This window comes from Papaver somniferum, unplaced genomic scaffold, assembly GCF_003573695.1.
Source record: "Papaver somniferum cultivar HN1 unplaced genomic scaffold, ASM357369v1 unplaced-scaffold_18, whole genome shotgun sequence".
NCBI classification, from domain to species: Eukaryota; Viridiplantae; Streptophyta; class Magnoliopsida; order Ranunculales; family Papaveraceae; genus Papaver; species Papaver somniferum.
The window spans coordinates 1,107,891-1,132,670 of record NW_020627707.1 but is presented as its reverse complement, the minus strand read 5'-3'; the positions used below and the strand labels follow the sequence as shown (position 1 = coordinate 1,132,670).

General features: G+C 36.3%; 1 protein-coding gene and 1 pseudogene across 1 annotated transcript; one reads left to right on the top strand and one right to left on the bottom strand.

The window, feature by feature from the left end:
• Positions 1-1,950: 1,950 nt before the first annotated feature.
• Positions 1,951-4,970, bottom strand: LOC113337846 (annotated as a pseudogene).
• Positions 4,971-17,174: 12,204 nt separating this feature from the next.
• LOC113337807 (uncharacterized mitochondrial protein AtMg00810-like) lies at positions 17,175-20,962 on the top strand. Its single transcript, XM_026583391.1, has 5 exons — positions 17,175-17,210; positions 19,114-19,412; positions 19,511-19,800; positions 19,989-20,089; positions 20,783-20,962. Exons 1-5 carry the CDS (start codon positions 17,175-17,177, stop codon positions 20,960-20,962), a joined length of 906 nt encoding a protein of 301 aa, XP_026439176.1.
• Positions 20,963-24,780: the final 3,818 nt, after the last annotated feature.

Here is a 24,780-nt window from a genome sequence, read left to right as displayed (position 1 = left end):
TTCACTTCCCCATTCTTACTTTTAACCTGTTTGACCATTGTTCATGCTCCCACATAACCCTTTCTCTTACAGCCTCTTCTTTGTTACACTCCATTGTTCACGCTGATAACAATGAAGAATCAACCACCAAAACAATCAAACAACACACTAATGAGAACCCAAGTTCCCAGCACATCCACGATACCAAACATTCTCCAATACAAGCCATATGTACACAACAATAGTAAATAGAAGCCAATAATCAACCATGGCCGCGACACAGTCAATACACATCTATATATTCCTTCCTGCCAATCAATTCAACTCGAGAACAATTAATACAAGCCTTCTATTGTATCTCTTCTTCTTCATGTTGTTGTTGCATGTAGAGAAATGTGAGATAGAGAAATTGCTGCAGCCTTGAACACCATTTTCCCTCATTCAAACCATATATGATTCTCTGTGAGTCTCAATCTCGCAACCGTAGCAGCAACATCTCATTCCTTCATTTGTTTTGTGATCCCAAAAATCACCCAGAACACCACTAACTCGAACTCAAAACCAAATCAACACCCATTTGGCCACCAAACACCGCCAGCAACTGCCATCTCATAACTGAGCCCTATACATCCACCACAAAAATCCATTTAACCTTATTTAAATCCGCTACCTGAGAACGACACTTGATTTTTGTCTTGAAACTCCACCTCATGATTTGAATCTTACCTTTGTAATGTAAAAATCACCAATACACAATCGATTTTTATCGATCCATGAAGAATCCATCTCCGTTTGATAAATCTATGCAACAAAGATCGAAAATTTTCAGAAATTGAAACTTTAAACTCTAAATTGTTGAATCTGAAAAATTAGTTTCTTGTTTGATTTTTAATTTCAAATCTCTAAATCATACCTTAGTTTCCATTTTTATCTGGAAAAGGAAGTTGTTGTTGAAACGATGGTGGTCGTCATCGTAAAGGTGGTGGTGGTGTTGATTTCTCGCTGAAGATTGTTTTCTCGTTGATTCCTCACCAGATCTAAGTTTTGAAGACTATTTTCTCGTTGATTCGCAGATTAGTTTTGTATCTAAATCAAAATCGATTGTTTAAGAGTTGGGTGTGGTGCTATAGGTGGTGGTTTAGGTAGTGGCGGAGCTGATAATGGCAGCGATGAAGATCGTGGTGGCGGAGGCGAAGATGGTGCTGGTGGTGCAACGATGAAGATGTGCCGGTTACTTCTATTGATTTTTCTCTGAGTGAGATATAAAGAAGAAGTCTGAATATAAGATACAAAGGTTAAAAGAGGGATTAGGTGAATTATTTTTTTGTTTATAATTTCAATTATGCCATTAGGGGTATTTGTAAAGACTCTTAAGGGTATTTGTGATAGACCCATGGATAGTAAGGGTGTTTATAACATTCCCACATTTTTTATTGTTCAGAATTTGGCTGAGTTTCAAACTCGGGCAACACGGACGATTTTACCACTGGATCTACTTGGTCATTTCGCTGTTAATATCTGATTTGCACCATCATATTAACCACTGGATCTGCTTGGTTGCAGCATCTTATTGGAGGCATCTCACTTAAGGGCATCAATTATTTTAGCTGTCCAGTCTCAACCGATTCTGACTGTGTCGGGTCTTACTATCATGGGTTAAAATGTCCAACACTCCGACGACTCAAACAGTCGGGGACATTATTTTTTTTTTTTTTTTTGAAGCACAGTCAGGGACATGGCCGTACATGATTAGTTCATAGTGGAATTTCACAGAAATTATCGGGAAAAAAAGTTCCAACAAGAACCCAACTGATTTGAGTACCCAAAGCCATTAGCAGAACCACCATCATCACAACTTCTCAAGCAATTACCAGAACCACCACTTGAAATAGATACAAATACAAATTAATACAAAGGAGAGATGCTACGATAGAGATCAATGGACTTTTTTAATCATTTGATTGTGCCGAGAGTACTTAATGATGGCTTACATTAGCTGATAACAAACACCACGAACAAATTACACCTGGTAAATCTCAGTTCCAAAATTAGGTACCTGCAATTTCATGTTTGAAAATTCTGAACCCTTCGGTTTTCTTCACAAATCACAACAAGAAAAAATATCCTCGTTTCTCTGCGCCATATCTGGAATGACAGGATAGTAGTGCGAAACAAAACAACCAACCAACTGGCTTTTCAGAAATATAGTTACTTCCATAAGGGTTCTCATTATTCGTGCCTAGTTTCTCATTTTGAATACCAATACTTTCCTCTGTCCAACCATTCAGTTGCTTCTTTTCCCATTACTTCATTTTCATGTCAAGGGTTCACCTTTAGGTGAAATATGAAACCAGCAAGGGACTCTCATTTTCAGATAAACTAACCTTTTATCAGCAAGAACTTGTATCTGCAGCATTATCTGGTAATGGTGATGAATCAGAATGAGTTTCTTTCCTCTGCATTTGCTTCTTCAGCTTTTTGCATTCTATAAATCCTGGCGCTTGAAAGTAGTTTGATCTTTGTGGGATAAGTGAGTTCCGTAATGTGACATCAATGCCATCATAAGTCCAAACTCCTAAACGGGCTTCCCCTTTTAGTCCCACAGCAAACCAACCAACACCAGAAGCTGAGACGTCTATGGAGCTTACATCCCAACTGTTGCCCGACACATGAAATTCCCTTCGCACCCAGGTTCCAAGTTCCTTGACTCTTTCCTTATCGATAGGTGGCTACAAAGATAAATGAATAACAAGGGTCAGACTCAACAACCTTTGAACATTGATTATTTTTGTGTTCATGAAAAAGTTTTTGTGATTTTAAAGACAAAATGATACCTGTAACCGACTACCAAAATGGTGTTGGAGCATAGTCTCAACATGCTTTAGTTTTCCCATATGCAAAGGAAGGAGGGGAGAAGCCCAGACAGTAACGTAAACTGTATCGAGAGATGTTTCTTCTACAGTCAGTCTCATTAGGCCAGCAATATGAACAGTATAACCAGCCTGCCAATTTGTCATAATCATACTAACATCAGACACAGTATCGAGATATTGAAAGGACCATGAAATTAGGTTAGGCCCGACCATTATCAGATATTATAGCATGTGCACAGGTTTACACTGACCCTAATCATCTCATCCACCTTTGCTGAATCTGTAATAACACACAAAACCTATATGATGCCCTTCTTAATTCTTGTCAGGCTATCACTAACAGCAAGAAACCCGTGTGCTAAACAACACAAAGAGTTTGAAAAGTGATAAAGAAGTTCCTTATTTCCCACAATAGTATCTTAGACATAGGATTTTCTCCAATCTAACAAAATACTCGAAACATTTAAAACAGACATGAGAGGAAAAGGGTCGTATTCGACAGGATAAAGGTAGGACAATAAACTATCAGTTAACTTCAAGGCTCTCAAAGTTGGGGTAACTATTGCCTACATATATGTTCTACACTTAGATTCAACAATAAACATTTCATTCCGTTGAATGAATAAAAAATGGAAATTCTGTTTTTGCAATTATTGCTAAGCTGCGCAGTAACAAAACGTGCTATAAACTCCCTGAAATATCACTAACCAAATTGCCAAATCCATAAAAATCTTTCAAGACAACAAACTACCATTTCAGTAAACTAATGTTGGATTTACAAGTCTAATGCAGTAGGTGTACAAAGTATCATACTCTTATAAACAGAATTGCATAACTCGCATAAAACTCAACATATCGACTCAATATAATAATCTACTAACCTTGATTCTGTAAGTTCTTGGTTTCAACTGCTTCCTTATCTGCACCAATTTCTGTTCTTCCCACGTCAATCTTGTCGTAATCTGGTGAGGATGCAAAAGCCCCGGAGTATCAAACAATTTCGCTTCACCAGGAAGAACACCCTCAACCCTCATAATCCCCAAAGTAGTCCCAGGCACAGGAGCTTCAGTTAATTTAGTAGCTTCCCCACCACTAGCATGTCTACTTATTGAATTAATCAACGTAGATTTCCCTGAATTCTGTGCTCCAACAGCCCAAACATTTCCTCTAGCACCAGCCAACTTACAAACATCATCCACAAGATGTTTCAAACCCCAACCTCTAACTGCGCTAATCAAATGAACATTAGCAACATTATTAGCTCCTCCTTCGCGTGCTCGCGTACGAACCCAATCCTCCAACCTCGTAGGCGATACACAAGGTGGAAGTAGATCAATTTTCGTCACTACAAGAACAACTCTAGGTACATTCCCCGATTTCCCTTGTTTCCAATCTACTGAATTCTCATCAATATCCGAAACCAATCTTGCAATTTTCCTAGGAAAAGACCCATCGAAATCAACAGCATCAACAACCATTAAAACAACCGACTGTGCCCCACTTGTCGAAACCAATTTCCTACCAATTGTATGATCAAAATCAAAATCCGGTAACAACTTCTCCACCGTAGCATCGTTCACTCTCCTGCGATAACGTAACGAATGACATCTAGCACAAACACCTGGTTTCGAACTAAATTCAGTAGCTCCTGGGAGTTTTACTTTTTGTTCTCCAGGGATCAAGGTTGCCCATTTTAATAGAATCTGAAATCTCACTTTCATCAACTAAGGGTTCTCTATTTAACTTCATTTCATAATCTGGGTTCTTTTTAAGGGTTTCAGGAAGTACCCTGGTAATTTTGGGTCTAATCCTTGCATATGAACACCACAACCAGGGCAAACAAGATGATTTTGAGATGTATTCACATCGAAATTTCCTTCTCTTATGAATTTTAAACATGTTTGTGATTCAGAAGTGAAAAATCTTGGAAGATTTGAAGGAGATTGGTGTGGGTATTGGTTATAAGTGGTTGAATTGAATTTGGAAAGTAAGTGAGAGTTTAAAGATTGAAACTTGCTTACCTGTGAAGAGGAAGTGATGAAGGCGAGGCGAAACCCATGCTTGAATTTGAAAGGGGAGAGCTTTCGAGCTAACATTTCTGGGTTTTGATTTTTTATCTCTCGGAGGTGATCAAAGGGTTTAGTTAGGGGTTTAGGTTTTACAGGGGATGGTTAATTGGAATTTTAGGAGGAGAGGTATGAAGCGGGCCTATTTTGTCTTTTCGTGCCTTTTCGGGCCTGTTTGGCGCATTCGGGCCAATGTGGTACAACTAGTACACACAAACCGCCGCAAAGAAAGTACTAATACAGTACAACCAAAACATGCCATTTATGCTTTTAAAAGTGCCATTTTTGAAAATTTAACCAGGTAAAGTCCAACCAACCTATTACCGAACATAGTAAAATCTCCCAAATTCTTTTGTCATAATTGAAATAATTTTTGGAAATTTATTGGCCAACACTGACATATATACACATCCATGCAATGCTCTAACTAAACTCAAACTCGTTTTGTCAGCAACTATGGTGATGATAGTGAAGAACAAGAAAGAAAGAAAACCAAGTCAAGGTAGGAAAAAGATCCCAATACAAAAGATCGAAAGCGAATCAAACAGACAAGTCACTTTTTCAAAACGTCGCAATGGTTTATTTAAAAAAGCATGTGAGCTCTGTGTATTTTGTGGTGCTGAGGTTGCTGTATTGTTTTCTCTCCGGCCGGAAAAGCATACTCTTTCGGTAACCCACATGTCGATTCCACCATAAGTCGATTCCTAAACTCACAAGGGAATAGTCATGTTAATAATCTCCAACTGGCGGTTCGACCAGCTGATATTCATCGACATCGATTTTCAGCGCATGAGCAACAGCAAGAACAGTATATGAAGGTAGCTCATCACCTAGATGTTGAGAGAAAGAGAGGAGCATTGGTTGAGAAATTGAAGAGGCTTAATACTACAACAACTACTAGTAACGATAGTAATAAGTTTTGGTGGGAAATACCCATTGATGGGTTGAGTTTGAATGAATTAGAACAAATGAAATCAGCTATGGAAGAATTGAAGAAAACTGTGGCTAAGAGAATCGAGGAGTTGGTGATAAATGGAGCTGCTTCATCTTCTTCTCCAGGGATGATGCCTACACCGTACTTGAACGTGAAACCAATCGGTATGAATTCGTATGCTGCTGGTGATAATGGCCAAACAGCAAAATATAGTACTGCTGCTAGTACTACAACTGCTATTGTCCCTTTTGATAATTATAATCACTGATTTTATAGGTTTATCTTTTCTTTTTTTCGATTTAGACTGTTTACACTGTTATGCAATTGAAAATTCAAGTTATAAATAAAAAAATCTCTATGTTTGTTTCATGCACTTCTTTTTTATGATGAGAAGGCAAGAAGCGTGATTCCTATAGAACAGTTTTGAGCTGAAGTTATTTTTTGTCCTTGATGGCATATGGTAGCATGCCTTCTCGTAGTGAGTTGTAAGGTCTAACCATGGTTTGCCGGTGGAGCTCCATTTTCTTAAGATCATACATGTGCATACTATTGGAAAAAATGAGTTTTATTGTTCCGGTTTTGTAGTCTTGGTGGGAATGGAACTTAGGATCTTTGAGTCTCTAAGGGCACTTGTTCATTTTCTTATGAGTGAATGAAATATGACCTTTAGTTCTACATAGGGTATAACTAAAGAGGAGCTCCACTATTAACTATTATATTATGGATAGTTAGACAAACAATGTGGGTGGAACGGGTGGGACAAACAAGATTTGTTTCCGCTAAGGATTGAGTTTTGGACTCGGGCTCATTCTTGCGCCGTGGACATAGGTTAACCAAGACTTACCTTTTTGGACAAAATTTTTTGGAAATATTTCTTTAAATATTTTAAACATCAAATTAAATTTTGTCTTGAATGTGGGGGCGTGTGACATGGAAGATTTTATATTCTTACCAAAAATATTTCATAACGTTTTTATGTGCATAAATGACGACATTATTTCTTATCGCTTTTTGACTATTTTATGAATGATTTATGTCGACATCATGCAACATAATTTCGCACATTAATGTGCATTGATTTCACCTCTCTCATTTCTACCTATAAAATGGACTAAAATTCTTCATTTCAAGATGTGTCCAGAAGAGGTACTATCCCTCTTCTTTTCGTCTCTCTCCCTCTGTGTGGTTTTTACATTCTGTGCCTTGTTGTTAAGTTCGTAAGAGTGGGCAAGTTATGTAGTGCTTATACTACTTGCAACGGGCAGTTTTATCCTGGATACGACTTCACCACGGGGTATAGGCATCGCTCATTCTTGAGGTGTACCGGTGAACTATCGTGTTAAGGACAGCGTGTTGAACACGTGACTCTGACCTTTGTTTGCTGATTCCAATGAGTGTTTATTTAAGCATTTCAGAAATTTATTTCTAACATATTCTTTGAGTATTTTATTGTTACAGTTGCAACAATCTTAACACGATAGTCTTTTCTATCTGTAACAATAGGTAAGAACGATGTTGATGGGTCTGCAAAATTTTCTGGGGAGCTCATTCGGTTTGTCAATCCGATCACTTTCATTATAAAGGAGATAAGTATCAATAAATTTTGTTTATTTGATCGTTCCTTGTCTTTAATTATAGCACCCAACAATCATGGATGTTATTTGTGGAGTGAAAAGCAAAAAATGAATTTTTGGGTCAGCTGTAGAGTTTCGAGTGTATCTCTTAACCTAGAAAGAATTTTGATAAACCCTTTTGGCATAATGTAGTAGACATCTTGATAGTTACCCACGTTAAATGTCAGAATTTTTGGAGTTGTAAAAGTAGTTTTTCGATATTTTACAAAACAGAGAAATGTTCCTGAAAAATTCTGACGAGCAGAAATTTGTTGTTGACAATATTAGTTTTTATGAGGTAACCATGAGTTTTTTGAAATGGTGGTTCAAACGAAGTTTGTATATCCAGATGTTATCTTCAAAATTCATATTATACTTTCTGATTCAGAATTGTGTTTTGTGAATAAAGGTGCCATCTACAAGGGACATGGCTAATAGGCGCATGTGGCTGAAAATAAATCTTCCAAAGATGGCAAAGGTGAGAACGTCAAATGTAACACTATGCATAGCTCTTGTAAGAAAGGTATGTTTCGTAGACCTAAATCTAGCATTAATTTAATTAAGGGTGATTGTTTTGTTTGTAAAATTCCTGGTCAAATGACAGTAATTGTAGACAACGTAAAACCTTAATTAGTAGAAAGTTAATGCTAATTTAGTTGAAAACAAACTAGTACGAGTCCAGTGGCATGATGTCGGAAGTTATTTTAATAACCAATATCAGATATGATGGGTGGACTTTGGAGCCACTAAGCATGTTTGTTGAAACAGAGACCTGTTCACCTCCTATTAGAGGATAGGGGATATCGAGAAACTCTATATGAGTAACTCATATGCGACAGAGGTTGCATAAAAGGGAAAGGTCGAGAAGAAGCTCATATCTGTAATATTCTCACATTGAATAAAGTTTTCATGTTCCGGGCATATGCAAGAATCTTGTATCCTATTCTGTTGTAGATGGTAAAAGATCGAAGATCTTAATTAAATTTGGAAAACTTGTTATAACTAAGGGAAATGATATTTTCAGGCATCGGTTATTTGACTTAGGATTTTTATAAGCTTAAAGGAAAATTGATGAAGTAAACTTTTTTAATTTTTTGTGTGTGTTTGAATGTTTTGCATTGTAGACTTAGATAAATTATAAGTCAATGCATAAACTAGCTAATGTAGGCTACATAACCAAATTGAGTTTGGAAAAAGAACACAAATGTGAAATTTGCATAGAATCAAAATATGCTAGAAAAACCATTTTAGCAAAAATGTTCATAGAAATTCTAAACCCTTAGAATTAATTCACTCGGACTTAGTGGACTTGAAATCCGTACAAACTAGAGGTGGTAAGAAATTGTTTGTTACTTTTATAGACGACTGTACGAGGTATTGTCATTTATATTTGCTTAGAGGTAAGGATGATGCTTTAGAAGCCTTTAAGATATATAAACTAGAAGTTGAAAACCATTAAATGATACCATTAAAACAGTTAGGTTTGACCATGGTGGTAAGTATAAAATTCTTAAAGGAGTTTTTGTATATAAACTTGCTTAATACACGAAGTTACCCATGCTTATTTCACCTCGGTCTAATGGTGTAGCTGAACGTAAGAACCGTACCGTTAAGGAGATGATGAATACCATGTTAATTAGTTCAGGATTACCTTCGAAATTGTGGGGGGAAGTTGTCCTCTCATCCTGCTATATCCTGAATCGAATACCCTTTAAAGGATCAGATAAAACTCCATATGAATTTTGGAAAGGTAGACAACCTTCTTTTGCATACTTCAAAGTGTGGGGATGTTTGGCTAAGGTTTCCATCCCTAAACCTAAAACAACCAAGATAGGACCCAAAACTGTTGACTGCGCCTTCATAGGGTATCCTGAGCACACTACTGCATATAAATTTAAGGTTGTGAGTTCTGAAATTTCTGAATTTGGTGTGAATACTTTTATGAAGTCTAGGGATGATGTGTTTTTCAACATGTTTTTGATGAAACCTGTCTCTTCTTTAGATGTGTTGTTGATCCCCTAGATGTCTTTGCAACTAGTCAGAATTTACCTTTAAAGAAAGATGGAGTAGAGTTGATCCTAGGAGAAGTAAAAGGATTATAACTGGGACTTCTTATAAATTTGGCTTCATAATACGCCTAACATAGTCTGAGCTCCAGACTCGGAAAGAATCCATAACATTTACTAATTTAAAACCCCATTCTGGTAAGAAGCTTCATTTAGTGAAATGGACTCAGTCCGTCAGAACCAGACTTGGGAGCTTGCTAGTTTACCTCCATGGAATAAGACCATAGAGTGTAAATGAGTCTTTAGGAGGAAACGTAAGGTAGATGAAACTGTGGAAATTATAAATCTAGGTTAGTAGCTAAAGGCTATAAACTAAAAGAAGGTGTAGATTTTCTTGATTCTTATTCACTTGTGACGTGAATTACTTCCGTTGAGATGCTAATTGCTTTTGCTGCCTTAAACATCTTATAGATACATCAGGTGGATGTTAAGACAGATTTTCAAAAAACCGTGTATTAGATAAAAAAATCTACTAAGACCAACCTGAGGACTTTGTGGTGAAAGGTTTTGAATACAAAGTGTAACCTGAATAAAATTTTGTATTGTTTTAAATAAGCACATAAACAAGGACATGAAAAATTTGATCATGTGATAAAGAGTAGTGGATTTAAGTTAATGAATCTGACAAGTGTATTTACAAGTAACTTGTTTAGGATGCTTGTGTGATTGTATGCTTGTATGTTTGCGATATGCTTATACTTGATACAAACATAGATGTGATTAATTCCACTAAAAGCATGCGCTGAATGAGAAAGTTGACTGGAAAGATTTAGGCCCTTTTGATGTAATCTTAGGGATGAGGATTAGAAGATAATCAAACTTTCATAGTCATTCTAATTATGTTGAATTTGTGCTTGTACTCCATACGATTCTTCTTGTAGACTCGAGAAAAATAAGGGTAATGGAGTATCTTAATTTGAATACTCAAGAGTCATAGGATGTCTGATGGATTTAATGAACTGTAAGAGTCCAGACATTGCCTATATTGTGAGTAAGTTAAGTAGATATACTTTTAGTCCAGAGCAAGAGCATTAGGATGCACTTAGTAGAGTATTATGATACATAAAATTGTCTATTACCTTTTGTTTGATTTATGAAAGGTATCTTGTTGTCCTTAATGGATTTTGTGATGGAAAATGGATAGCTGACTCAGAGGAGTCTAGGTCTACGAGTGGATGTATTTTCACTCTAGCATGAGGGTTTGTTTTGAAAGATTTCCAAACAGACATACATTTCTCAATTCATTATGAAATCTGAGAGTATTGCGTTAGATAAAGCATGAGAGGGGGTCGAGCGCCTGAGATACTTTTTAGAAGATATTCCTCTCTGGCATAGGCCTGTGCCAGCTATATCTGTACACTTTGTTAGCCTAGCTGTAATAGCTAAAGCTAAAAACTAACTAATCTCATTCGGCGTTATTTCCACTGATTGGATAGAGTCCAAGGAGAATATCGCGTAACCTTTGACGAAAGGTTTGTTCAAGAAGATAGTTAGAATTGCATCGAAGGGGATGAGGCTTAAGCTCATTAAATAAACTTGTCATGAAGGATACTCAACCTTGCTGACTAGAGATCCCAAGATCAAGGTTTTGAATGAGGCAACTGATTTGTGGCGGTTCAAGGTAAACACTATCAGAGAATTTCACTCTCTGCCCTTTCCCTATGGTGTAGACGCGATAGTGTGACTGCATGTGAAGGATGACTTTTAACTAAGTCTTAATGAGTTCTATAATTTCAATTTAAGATTGAAGTGGGGTGTAGCAGTAAACACTCTTTATGGAACTCACCTATCTGAATGTGGAAGTGGGTCGCTTCCTATGAGAATAGAGCTGATTCTCTAGAGCATTCTGAGAAACGGGATTTGTCCAGGGCCAAAAAGGACACGACGGCACGAACTTGACAGCACCTAGAGAGATATCACGTGTGGTTATTATCGCGGATTACACCAAACGATGGCAGTTCAAGACATCGCGTTCACTGTCCATCAAGTAGTTCCGGCAATTTCTCACTAAGCAAAGGTTCAAGACTTCATGGACACCTCTTGCCTAAGTGGTATTTCTCGCTTTTCGTTTTCTAATTTTTATCGATATTTCATTAATGTGGGGGATTTTTGGAAAAATAAGTTTTATTAATTGTTCCGGTTTTGTAGTCTTGGTGGGAATGGAACTTAGCACCTTTGAGTCTCTAAGGGAACTTGCTCATTTTCTTATGAGTGAATGAAATATGACCTTTAGTTCTACATAGGGTATAACTAAAGAGGAGCTCCACTATTAACTATTACATTATGGATAGTTAGACAAACAATGTGGGTGTAACGGGTGGGACAAACAATATTTGTTTCCGCTAAGGCTTGAGTTTTGGACTCGGGCTCATTCTTGCGCCGTGGACATAGGTTAACCAAGACTTACCTTTTTGGACAAAATTCTTTGGAAATATTTCTTTAAATATTTTAAACATCAAATTAAATTTTGTCTTGAATGTGGGGGGGCGTGTGACATGGAAGATTTTATATTCTTACCAAAAATATTTCATAACGTTTTTATGTGCATAAATTACGACATTATTTCTTACCGCTTTTTGACTATTTTATGAATGATTTATGTCGACATCATGCAACATAATTTCACACATTAATGTGCATTGATTTCACCTCTCTCATTTCTACCTATAAAATGGACTAAAATTCTTCATATCAAGGTGTGTCCATAAGAGGCTACTATCCCTCTTCTTTTCGTCTCTCTCCCTCTGTGTGGTTTTTACATTCTGTGCCTTGCTGTTAAGTTCGTAAGAGTGGGCAAGTTCTGTAGTGCTTATAGTACTTGCAACGGTCAGTTTTATCCTAGATACGACTTCACCACGGGGTATAGGCGTCGCTCATTCTTGAGGTGTACCGGTGAACTATCGTGTTAAGGACAGCGTGTTAAACACGTGACTCTGACCTCTGTTTGCTGATTCCAATGAGTGTTTATTTAAGCATTTCAAAAATTTATTTCTAACATATTCTTTGAGTATTTTATTGTTACAGTTGCAACACTTACGTCAGGTAGCATTTTCTGAAAGTCGTGAGTGCCCCTGTAATAAAACTTGTGCTTGACCATGCATAATTGATGATCGTAGTTATATGGGTTTTTTGAGGGAGGAGGAGGTTAAGATTCATGAAGATGGTGGTGTAACATTTTTCACGTTTCCATCAAGAATATGACCAAAAAACAAAATTGTATAAAGAGTTAGTTTTAAAGGTTGACTCTAGAGTGCAGTTTTTGCAGGTTTTACCTAGTATTTTCACTGACTTTTCGTCTCACTACTTATATCTCTCAATCATTCTAATGACCACAAATCAAAGATTTCAATTAGAAATATAAGTGCATCCTTATTTGTATTTACAATCTCTTCCAACCAAAATTATGTTTGAGATGTTGGAGTAAACTAACAAGAAATGAAAATTAAAAGGACATTTTCAAAAACTAAGAAATTATACTTTGTTTTTCGTCTACCAGCACAGAATTCCCGATAGCCTATTTACCTTGTGGAATTGCTGAAAGTTATAAAGAAACAGAAGAAGGCAAGAAGCTGGAGGAGGAACGTTTATTTATTTCAAAAAATAATAAGTATGTAATTATTATTCTTATGGGAAGAAGGTTGACCATGTTTCTCTCATCCTCCAAGTTAATTTAGAGTCCTGTTATTAAGAGGGAAAGAATGGTATGAGGAGGGAGCTAAATTTTTTTTGAGGAAGGATTGACTTTTCAAAAAAACGATGAAATGTCTATGATATCCTTGGTGTTATGAAATGTCTATGATATCCTTGGTGTTACTGGTTAGGCTTACGAGACAAACAACTAAAGAATACACTTCCCTAACGACAAATCTGATATTCGCAAAAAGAAAAGTTATAGGACGCGACGTACTCTTCACCTTCGATTATATCGGTGGAACACTCAATAAGGGCTTAGGCTAAGTCTCCTTAATTTAGTTATACAGCTAAAGCTATTGTAGTATTTAGGTGGAACATGTTCATCGTACCTGCAGCTGCAAGTTTGAAAAATCTGATATGATTGTTGAAGGCAAGAGACTGTTAAAACAGGGTCTTCTGTGGTAGTGGGAGATGGTACCAAGATTTATTTTTGGGATGTTGTCTTGGTGGGAGAGCATTCACTAAAAACTCTATTTCCTTCATTGTTTCATCTTTCAAAGAAGAGAAATGCAGTCAATAAGGATTGCATTTCAGCTGAAGGGGCTTGGAATCTAAACTTTTCAAGAGTTTTGACAGAAACTGAGCTGCCAGAGGTTGTTAATATGTTGGAAGTGATTGAGGACCCTGCAGAAAGGCTTAATATGGTTGTAGCAGAAGATGACAGGCATTGGATCTATGGTATGGGGAAAGGCTTTTCTGTGGCTAGTGCTTATGAGGCATTGGAGACTGAGGGTTTACTTGCTTTTCCAGATAAGCATTTGCGGAACCCTAAAATCCCTTTGAAAGTAGCTTTTTTTGGTCTGGTGTCTATTCTATGATGGTGCTCCAACAAATGATTATATGTACAATGCTCTATACTATGATGGTGCTCCAACAAATGATTATATGGTTCAAGATTCTACTTGTTTACTTTGTGGGAGTCACACTGAGACTAATTCTCATTTTTTTCTGCATTGTGACATTACTTCTATTGTGTGGGATTACTTTCTGAAGAGTTTTGGTGTTGTTTGGGTACATTGTAGTGATGTTAGAAGAACTCTATGGGGGTGGCGTAATAAGAAAAGCAGAAACAAAATTAAGAGATTGTGGAGCTATTTGCCTTTTGCAATCTGGTGGTGCATATGGAAAGAGCGCAATAACATGCTTCACAATAATCAGGAGAAGAACAATGAGCAGATCATAACTGAAGTTAAGTGTTTGTTGTTCAATTGGACAATCAACACAGATATTTTTCAAAATTATGGTTTGTCTATGCTTTTATGTGATTGGGATGCTCTGATGCAAACATCCATGTAACTTTCAAAACTTGGTCACATTCTGGTGACTGAGTTTTCTTGTAATAAACTGTGCCCTTTCAAGTCAAAAAAAAAGTTCCAGTACCAATATCTTGAAGCCCTGCACAGTAATTTCTACACTTAAAATCAATTGGTATACATAGAAAACCACAAAAAATTAAGTGCAATTATGTGTGTGGGCTTGAGAGAGGAAACCAAAAGCTTTAAAACTTGTAAGCAGGCCACAGTACCACAGAACATATTGGATTAACACTTGTGAAAAGAGAAGTAAAAAAGAGAAAATTCTTACTGATCTTGAAAAACGACGACATTATAGACATTAGTAATAACACTAAGGAATACCCAATAAGTTTATATTTTTTTTGATTTCAATCAGTTTTATCAAAATCTAGGGTTTTTTTTAGATGAGGAAATAAACACGATACGATTGATTCTTCGGAAGTTAAGGGTCGTGATTAAGGATAGGGTGGGTATATTGAAATTATTTACCTATATATATTTATTGTATTTGACTTTGACTGTATGTTGACTGAAATTTGGCCAAAATATATCACCCCTCGTATCTATTCTTTCCCTCCTAATAACAGGACTCTTAATTTATTTCTATCAAGTTATCGACACTTGAAGGGCGTAATATTTTCATAACCCATTTATCAATGCTTTTTTGTCGTTCTATGTAGATATTTTAGTAATTTAGTCGTATTTGGTAGGTTTGTTAATATCTATATTTCACTTAAAGTGAACAATAATCCTAAAATCCCTTCTATGTATCACTGTAATCTAAGTCAAGTGGTTGTAGGTGTAAGATACTCCTAAAACATGTAAGGTGGGTTATTTCATTCGAAAACTCTTAGTAGACAACTGAAAAAAACTCCCTTGAAACTCATAACCCAACTCAAAAAAAGAACATTCCTGTTTGTCCATACATCTGAACAATTTTAAGTGAGTTCAAATGGACAGTCTTTCCAGAACGCGAGCAAAACATTTTCCTAGTTAGTGTTGTTAAATTTTATTCTGTTGAATGTATATAATTAGGGGATGATCTTAAAATTATGGGATGGTCTTCAATGTTTCACTTGGTTTTCAAGATTTGTTGGATGAGGATGGTAAAAGAATTTCAAGATTTGTCGTCGGTGACTGTGAAAATCCTCGTGTACTAACCATGGGAAGGAAAACTTTAGAGGATGTGATTCACCCATTTAAGTGGGAGGTTATTAATAGCATTTAGTCTCCCTTACGCTCTGTCATGTGTATTGTGTAATCTGTGTAAGTGTGTGAGAAGAGTGTGTCTGGTTTGTATCTGGTACTTTATATTTCTCCCCTCTCTAGATTGGTGTAATGTTGTTTTTATTATGGGTTGTTATTATGCTATCTTGGTATCAGACTGAGAAAGTAAATCTTTCTCAGGGTTTATCGATCCTTCATGGATTTCTTTACTTTCTCAGAGATTTTATCTTCAATTTCATAAATAGCTCCTCCTTCTCTGTGTTTTTCATTTCAGTTTAGAACTATTTCTCTCTCTCTCTGAGATCTTATCTTCCTTAATTTCGATTTGATTTTTTTTCTTCTATTTTCAATGCCTCAACGAATGTTTGCGCAAATTCCTTTCAATCAAATTCTTAATATCATCTCCTTTAAGCTTACTGATAATAACTACCTTACTTGGAAATCTTTGGTTCTAGCTTTATTCAACAAATTTCGTGTTACTAGTTATCTTGATGGTTCTACAATGTGTCCTCCTCAATTTAGCTCTTGCAATCATCAAAACAATGATATCGTCAATCCGGCTTACACAACCTGGGAAAATGAGGATTAATTGATCATTTTACTTTTCAATTCGTTGATTTCAGATGCTTTTCTTCCTTGTGTGGCTGGTGCTACCTCTGCTCATGAACTTTGGACTAATCTTGCGGTTAGGTTTTCTCAAGCTTCTGCAACTCGCACGATTCAATAACATACCAAACTTCAGTCTATCAAATGGTAATGATCATATTCAAACCTATCTCAATTATATTAAGAAGGTTGTTGATGCTTTGGCTGCTGTTGGATCTATTGTTAGTGATGTTGAATGTGTTGTTATTACTTTATATGGTTTTCCTTATGCTTATGATTCTTATGCTACATCCATCATACTTAGATGTCCTCTAGTAACTTGTGTTAAATTACATAATCTGTTGTTAAGTGAGGAAGTGGTCATTTCATCCAAGCATGCTTCACTATTTGCTGAGTCTGAGAAAAAATCCTTTTACTCTCAGTCTAGGCCTCCATTATCAAATTACAATTACAGATATTATGTTCCTCCAATGAGTGGTGGCTACTATTCAGCTCATAGAGGTAGAAGGGATTACAATTCAGGTCCTAAAGGTGGTTATTCATTTGCTCAAAGGTCTGCTCCAACTTTTACATCAGCACCTCCTCATTCTTCATTCAAAGGCGTTAAACCTTCATGTCAAATCTATAAAGATGATGGTCTTATTGCTACTGAATGCACTAACAAACTGAATTTTGCTTATCAAGGAAAGAAGCCTCCTGCAAATCTTCATGCTATGTTAGCTGCAGCCAATATCTTTGGTGAGAATCCTTGGTATGCTAATAGTGGAGCCAATCAACATATTTTTGCTAATGCTATTCCTGTTGAAGATTAAACTAATTATGATGGCTATGATTTCATTCAAACAGAAAATGGTGAAGGTATGTCCATCTCCACTGTTGGTAATTCTATTATACTTACTCCCTCTAGGAAAATTAATCTTCAGCACATTCTACATGTACCTCAAGCTTCAACCAACCTACTTTCAGTCCATAGGTTCACATCTGACAAAAACTGCACTATAACCTTCTCTTCTGTTGGTTATATTGTGCATGATCTTCATACTGGGGAGATTCTGCTGCAGGGACCTCACAATAATGGCCTTTATCCAATCAATCTTAAGAATCCAATTCATGCTCTTCATTCCATAAGTGTGTCCTCTACAATCTGTCATCACATACTTGCCCATCCTTCCTTTCAAGGTTTACAAAGAGTCTGTAATGATTTGTCTATTAAAAATGTTGTTAAGTCACCACTCTTCTGTGAGTGTTGTCAGTTAGGCAGGTCTCATAAAAAAACCTTTTCTTGTTTCTACCAGTTTAACTATAGGCCTTTAGAACTTCCTCACATGGATCTCTGGGGTCCACCTCCAGTTGCTTCCAATAGTGGTTATCTCTAATATGTAAACATTATTGATGACTACACCAAATTTTGTTGGTTGTTTCCTCTTTATGTCAAATCTGATTTTAGGACTATCTTCTTCAATTTCAAAACCTATGTTGAGAATGATATTTGTCATAAAATTGCTACAATCAGAACTGATGGTGGTAGTGAGTTCATTAATAATGAATTGACTAGTTTTAATGCTTTGCATGGCATTAGACATGAGGTCACCTGTCCTCACTCCTCAGAACATAACGGTGTTGTTAAGGAAAAACATAATCATGTTCTTGATATTGGTAGAACCTTTTTCTTATCCAAGCCAATTTACCTGAATCTTTCTAGGTAAATTCTTTCATGACTGCCAACTACATTATCTACAGACTATCCACCAGATCTATTGGTTTTCAGACACCTTTTGAAATGTTGTTTCACAAAAAGCCTGACTACTATTTTCTCAGAAGTTTTGGTTGTTCTTGCTATCCTTAGCCGAGGCCTTATGTTGCAAATAAACTAGCACCTAGGAGTGTCTCCTGCATCTTTCTTGGTTACAATACAAATAAAAAAGGCTATAGGCGTTTGGAACCTTTCAGTGGCAGAGTCTATGTCTCTAGATATGTGGTCTTTAGTGAAGCCATATTTCCTTATCCATCATTAGTATCTAGCCCAAATCCTACTTACGTTGTCCTTACTCAAGCTGCTTTTACCTCAGACTCATCTCCTTATCTACCTGAATCATATTTAGTTGCCTCTCCACCTTCAGCTGCATCTTTATAGCCAACTTCAGCTACCAATATTGAGTTAACATCCACTTGTTCAGTTGCATCACCTCAGTCTAATTTAACTGTTGTATCCAATGCTCATCCTATGCAAACTAGGGGTAAATCTGGCATCTCAGTACCAAAAGTATATTTAGATTCTCATCATCAACTTTCTATTGCTATTACTGCCAAGGCTCTCCCTGTTACTCCTACTTAATTTTCATATGCAAATAAGATTCCTGACTGGAGAGTGTCCATGTTTGATGAGTACATAGCTTTACACAATACTGGCACTTGGACCTAAATGCGTTTTCCTACTGGCCATCATGCCATTGGCTGCAAATGGGTATATAGGATTAAGCACAAAGATGATGGTACTATTGATTGACTCAAATATAGACTTGTAGCCAAAGGTTTTCACTAGCATCCTGGTTTGGATTACAATGAAACCTTCAGTCATGTTTCCAAGCCAACTACCATATATAAGACTCATTATTTCTCTGGAAGTTCATTATAATTGGATGATTACCCAATTGGATGTGAGCAATGCCTTTCTACATGGTGACTTACAAGAAGAGGTGTACATGACTCAGCCCCTGGCTTTGTGGATCCTGCTCATCCAGAATATGTCTCCAAACTGTAGAAATCTTTGTATGGCCTCAAGAAGGCTCCTAGAGAATGGTATGACAAGCTGCATTCAATATTGGTTTCTCTTGGTTATGGTGCTTCTGCTGCTGACACTTTTATGTTTGTGCAAGTTCAAGGAAAATTCATCACTATTGTTCTTGTTTATGTTGATGACATATTATTAACTGGAAACTCAGCTGCTTTTTGTTCTGCATTGCTCAAGACTTTAACTCAGCAATTTCTTGTTAAAGACTTAGGGGACCTTCATTTTTTTTGGGCGCTTGAAGTTAAGAGGAATGCAACTGGGTTATTCATGTATCAGACTAATTACTCTTGATTTACTTGCTAAGTTTAACATGGTAAGTGTTAAAGTCCTATTTTTCACCTGCTTCTCTCTCTAAAAAGTTAACCAGCTCAGATGGTGATCCTCTTGAAAATCCTACTGAATACAGATATTTGGTTGGAGCTTTACAGTACTTAACCTGGACTAGGCCTGAGCTAGCTTATTCTGTCAATCAGGTCTGTCAGTTCATGCACAAACCTACTTCTGTTCATTCTGTGGATGCTAAGAGAATCCTCAAGTATGTCAAAGGCATTCTGGATCATGGTTTGTTCATCTCCAAAGGATTACAGGTTCTTCAAGGTTTCAGTGATGCTGATTGGGCTGGTTCCCCTGATGACAGAAGATCAACTACTGGGTTATGTATTTTCTTTGGTAATAACCCTATTTTTGGACTTCTAAAAAGTAGGATATTGTGGATAGATCATCCACAGATGCTGAGTAAAGGCTCTAGCTCAAGCTGCTGCTGAACTTGTATGGATTTGCTAACTACTCCAGGACTTACACATCTTTCTTCCTACACCACCTCCCTTATACTGTGATAATAACAGTGCTCTCTCTAGCATCCAATCTTGTTTTCCGCAGTAAAATAAAGCACATGGCTTTGGACTTCCATTTTGTCAGAGAATTGGTGCAAGCTAAGAATTTGAGGGTCTCTTACATCTCCACCTTAGACCAAGTGGATGATATTTTCACTAAGGGTTTACATGGTCATAGATTCTCTCTTCTCAAGAACAAGATGTGTGTGTTTGGTATTTCTCAACTCAAAAAACTCAGCGCGTAATAGCATTTAGTCTCCCTTATACTCTGTTTACACTCTGTCATGTGTATTGTGTCATCTGTGAGCGTGTGAAAAGAGTGTGTGTGTGTCTGGTCTGTGTATGGTCCTTTATATTTCTGCTCTCTCTGGATTGGTGTAATGTGTTGTTATTCATTTTATTATTGGTTGTTATTCTGCTATCTGTTATCGACATAGTTTGTTATTTGTTAGTGTTCTGAATTTCTGTTACATTGATTCAATTCAATCATTTATTATCTGATGCTAGATTTTCCATCATAGACCACTTGAGTAGTTCTCAAAACTACCTTCAGGGATTGATCATTATCTCACAATTTTAGATGCTCTAGTTTTGATGTTATGCAAAAGCGACGGACCATGCATTTGGCATCTCTATAGACACAACTTGTTTGACTTGCCTGCATCTACCAAGAGAACGACCAAATTTTAATCATAATGGAAGTTAGACTCGGATATATAAGATTTATGTCCATTATAAACTGTGATGCTTTTATAATTTTAAGAATAAAAATGGGCGCATTGGTCTAATTGTTCTCGATTTTGCAGGATTCCCAAGAGTACGAAGATGCATTGCAACAATGGATCCAAAAGCTTCGAATACGGCCTGACTCAAAAGTTGTTGCAGACATTATGATTGGAAATGCTGACAAGGTGGTCTATCAAAGCCAGTGCATTCTTAAAATGCAGCAACTTGTTGTCTACTTTATTGTTTTTTCAAAGTACTAATACAGTACAACCAAAATATGCCATTTATGCTTCTAAAAGGTGCCATTTTTGAAAAATATGCTTGTAACTTTCAAAAACCCTAGAACAGTATTTGGTATCTCTTTTATTACGAGTTTCTGGCCACGGCATTCCACAATGGGTTGCTACGAATTTGTAATCCTCTATTTTAATTTTTTTAACTGTTTTTAAAAAAAGTACTAATACAGTATAACCAAAACACGCCCTTTATGCTTCTAAAAGGTGCCATTTTTGAAAATTTAACCAGGTAAAGTCCTACCAACCTATTACCCAACATAGTAAAATCTCCCAAATTCTTTTGTCTTGATTGAAATCATTTATGAAAATTTATTGAAATCATTGTAATATATATACACATCCATGCAGGCAATGCTCTAAGTAAACTCAAACTCTTTATTTTCTCCACTTTTTACAAGTTTTGTCAGCAACTATGGTGATGATAGTGAAGGAGAAAAAATAAAGAAACCCAAGTCAAGGTAGGAAAAAGATCCCAATACAAAAGATCGAAAGCGAATCAAACAGACAAGTCACTTTTTCAAAACGTCGCAATGGTTTATTTAAAAAAGCATGTGAGCTCTGTGTATTATGTGGTGCTGAGGTTGCTGTTATTGTTTTCTCTCCGGCCGGAAAAGCATACTCTTTCGGTAACCCACAAGTCGATTCCACCATAAGTCTGATTCCTAAACTCACAAGGAAATAGTGATCATGTTAATAATCTCCAACTGGCGGTTCAACCAGCTGATATTCATCGACATGGATTTTCAGCGCATGAGCAAGAACAACAGCAGTATATGAAGGTTGTTAATCAACTAGATGTTGAGAAAAAGAGAGGAGTATTGGTGAAGAAGTTGAAGAGGCTTAATAATGTTGGAAACAATATTTATTAATTATTATTTTAAGGTTTTTAACTAAATAAAATTAATTTATTGTTTTCTTTATGAATGAAACTTATTAGTCCCACATTGTGGAGTTTCCATATTTTAATAGTTTTAAGAGACTATATAAACCTTTTAGTCCCAGATCGGAAAATTCCTCTTCTTAAGTTGTATTTGTCAAGTATATAAACAAATTCACTACTTTGTAAAATCAAGGGAAAGGGGTTTCTCTATATTTTGGAGAGACCCCCAAGGGAAAAATATTTTATATTGTTTTCTTTAGCATATGCGATTTTCCTTAAGGATTTTTCGGAGTTGCCAAGCTCAAGTTGAGCATCTACTACATATGCTAGTAGTAGGTGTAGTAGGGTGTTTTTTCCTGGATATATCCGTCCTGTAAGGGCTATAGCATCACTCTTGAGTGAAGCGGGACGCTAATGTCTTAAAGGCAGCGTGTTGAACACGTGACTCACTCTGTTTTTCAAAGTTTTGCCTTGTTGTTGTTGTGGAGATATGGGAAGCTCGCTCGTTTCGTCAAATCCATCACTTCCATTAAAAAGGATCTAAGTATCGATAACTTTTGGTTATTTGATTTTTCTTTGTTTTGATTATTGCACCCAACAATCTTAAGACATTAAAATTTGTAATAATCATGAATGTTAATTGTGGAGTGAAAAACAAAAAACGAATTTGGTCAGCTGTAGAGTTTCGAATTTTTCTCTCAACCTAGAAGGAATTTCGGTGAACCCTTTTGACCTAATGTAGTAGACATCTTTATAGTTACCCACGCAAAATTTCAGAATTGTTGGAGTTGTAAAAGTATGTTTTTGATATTTTACAAAACAGAGAAACGTTCCTGAAAAATTCTGACGAACAGAAATTTGTTGTTGACTAAATTAGTTTAAAAGGGGGTAACATGGATTTTTTGAAATGGTGATTCAAACGAAGTTTGTATTTGGTGTTTTCTTCAAAATTCATATTTTATTTTCCGATTCGTAACTAAGGTTTGTGAGATGTGGTGTTTTAGGTGATTGGGAAATTACTATCTCCCTAGTCAGAATATAAATGAAGATTGTGACATGAAACTGGAAAGGTACATGGATAACAGGCACATGTGGATGAACACAAGTCTTCCAAAGATGACAAAGGCGAGAACATGAAACAGAACTCTAACCGTAGTCTTCATAAGAAAGGTATGTTTCATAAACCAGAATTTGGCATTACTTTAATTAAGGGTGATTGTTATGTTTGTAAAATTACTGGTCATACGGAAGTAAAGTGTAGACAACATAAAAACTTAATAAGTAGAAAGTTAATGCTAATTTAGTTGAAACAAACTAGAACGAGTTCAGTGGCATGATGTCGGAAGTTATTTTAATAACCAATGTGAGAGACTGGTGGGTGGACTCTGGAGCCACTAAGTATGTTTGTTGAAACAGAGACTTGTTCACTTCCTATCAGGGGATAGGGGATGTCGAGAAACTCTATATGAGTAACTCATTTGCGACAGAGGTTGTATAAAAGGGAAAGGTTGAGCATAAGCTCATATCTATAAGATTCTCACATTGAATAAAGTTTTCATGTTCCGAGCATATGCAAGAATCTTGTATCTTGTTCTGTTGTAGATGGTAAAATATTTAAAATTTTATTGAATGTTATAGGACTTTGGGTCTATATAAGATTAACGGAAAAACTAATAAAGTGAACATAGTTGATTCTTGTGCTTTCTTTGTGTGATTGAATTTTTTTGCGTGGTACACTTGGAACCGTAAACTTCTAAGTCAATGCTTAAACTGGCCAGCATAGGCTGCGTACCCAAATTTAGTTTGGATTTGGAACACAAAAGTGAAATCTGTGTAGAATCAAAATATGCTATAAAATCTTTTAGCACAAATGTTCAGAGTAATTCTAAGCCCTTAGAATTAATTCAGTTAGGCATAGTTGACATGAGTTCAAACCAAAACCACTATGGTAAAAGATGGTTTATAACTTTCGTAGATGATTGTACGAGGTACTATCTTGTATACTTGCTTAGGGATAAGGATGATGTATTAGAAGCCTTAAGATGTATAAACTTGAAGTTCAAAACCAATTAGAAGCTTTGAACATAACAACCGTATCCTTAAGGAGATGAAATTTCCATGTTGGTTAGTTCAGGATTACCTGCGGCCTTGTGGGGGAGGAAGTCCTCTTAACTAGTATATCCTGAATAGAGTACCCTTTTATGGATCATATGAAACTCCATATAATTTATGGAAAGGTATATGACCTTCTTATGAATGCGTCAAAGTGTGGGGGTGTTTGACTAATATTGTCATTACTCTTCCTAAAAGAACTAGATAGAAACCAAAAATGTTGATTGTGTATGTTAGAGCATTGCTTGGTCGAACTCGCATGCGTTGTTATCTCAAGCATATTTGTCAATGTTAGTGATCAAAACTATAAGTCTTCATTTCTAGCCTACATAGCTGAAAAAGCGGGGGTCTAACAACACCACCCAATATTTCGCTTAGCAATCTGTATGGACTAACTCCGAAATACTTTCTAGAGATCAATTAGACAGTCAGACTCAATCTAGGTAAAGGTATCTCAAGGAGTCAATATCTCTCTCTTGATTTGATTTACTCAAGCTAATAGAAATCAGCGAGTCCTAATCAAATACGAGGAATAACTCGGATGGTACCAAAGACCAATATCCGAGGATCAATCAATGACAATCAACAACCAAAGGTTGAATTACTCTAATTGATGATCTAACGCACAACCTGTATTATTTCAATTATAAAGATAAAACAATATAATGCGGAAATTGAAATAACACATACACCAGAAATTTTGTTAACGAGGAAACCGCAAATGCAGAAAAACCTCGGGACCTAGTCCAGATTGAACACACATTGTATTAAGACGCTACAGACACTAGCC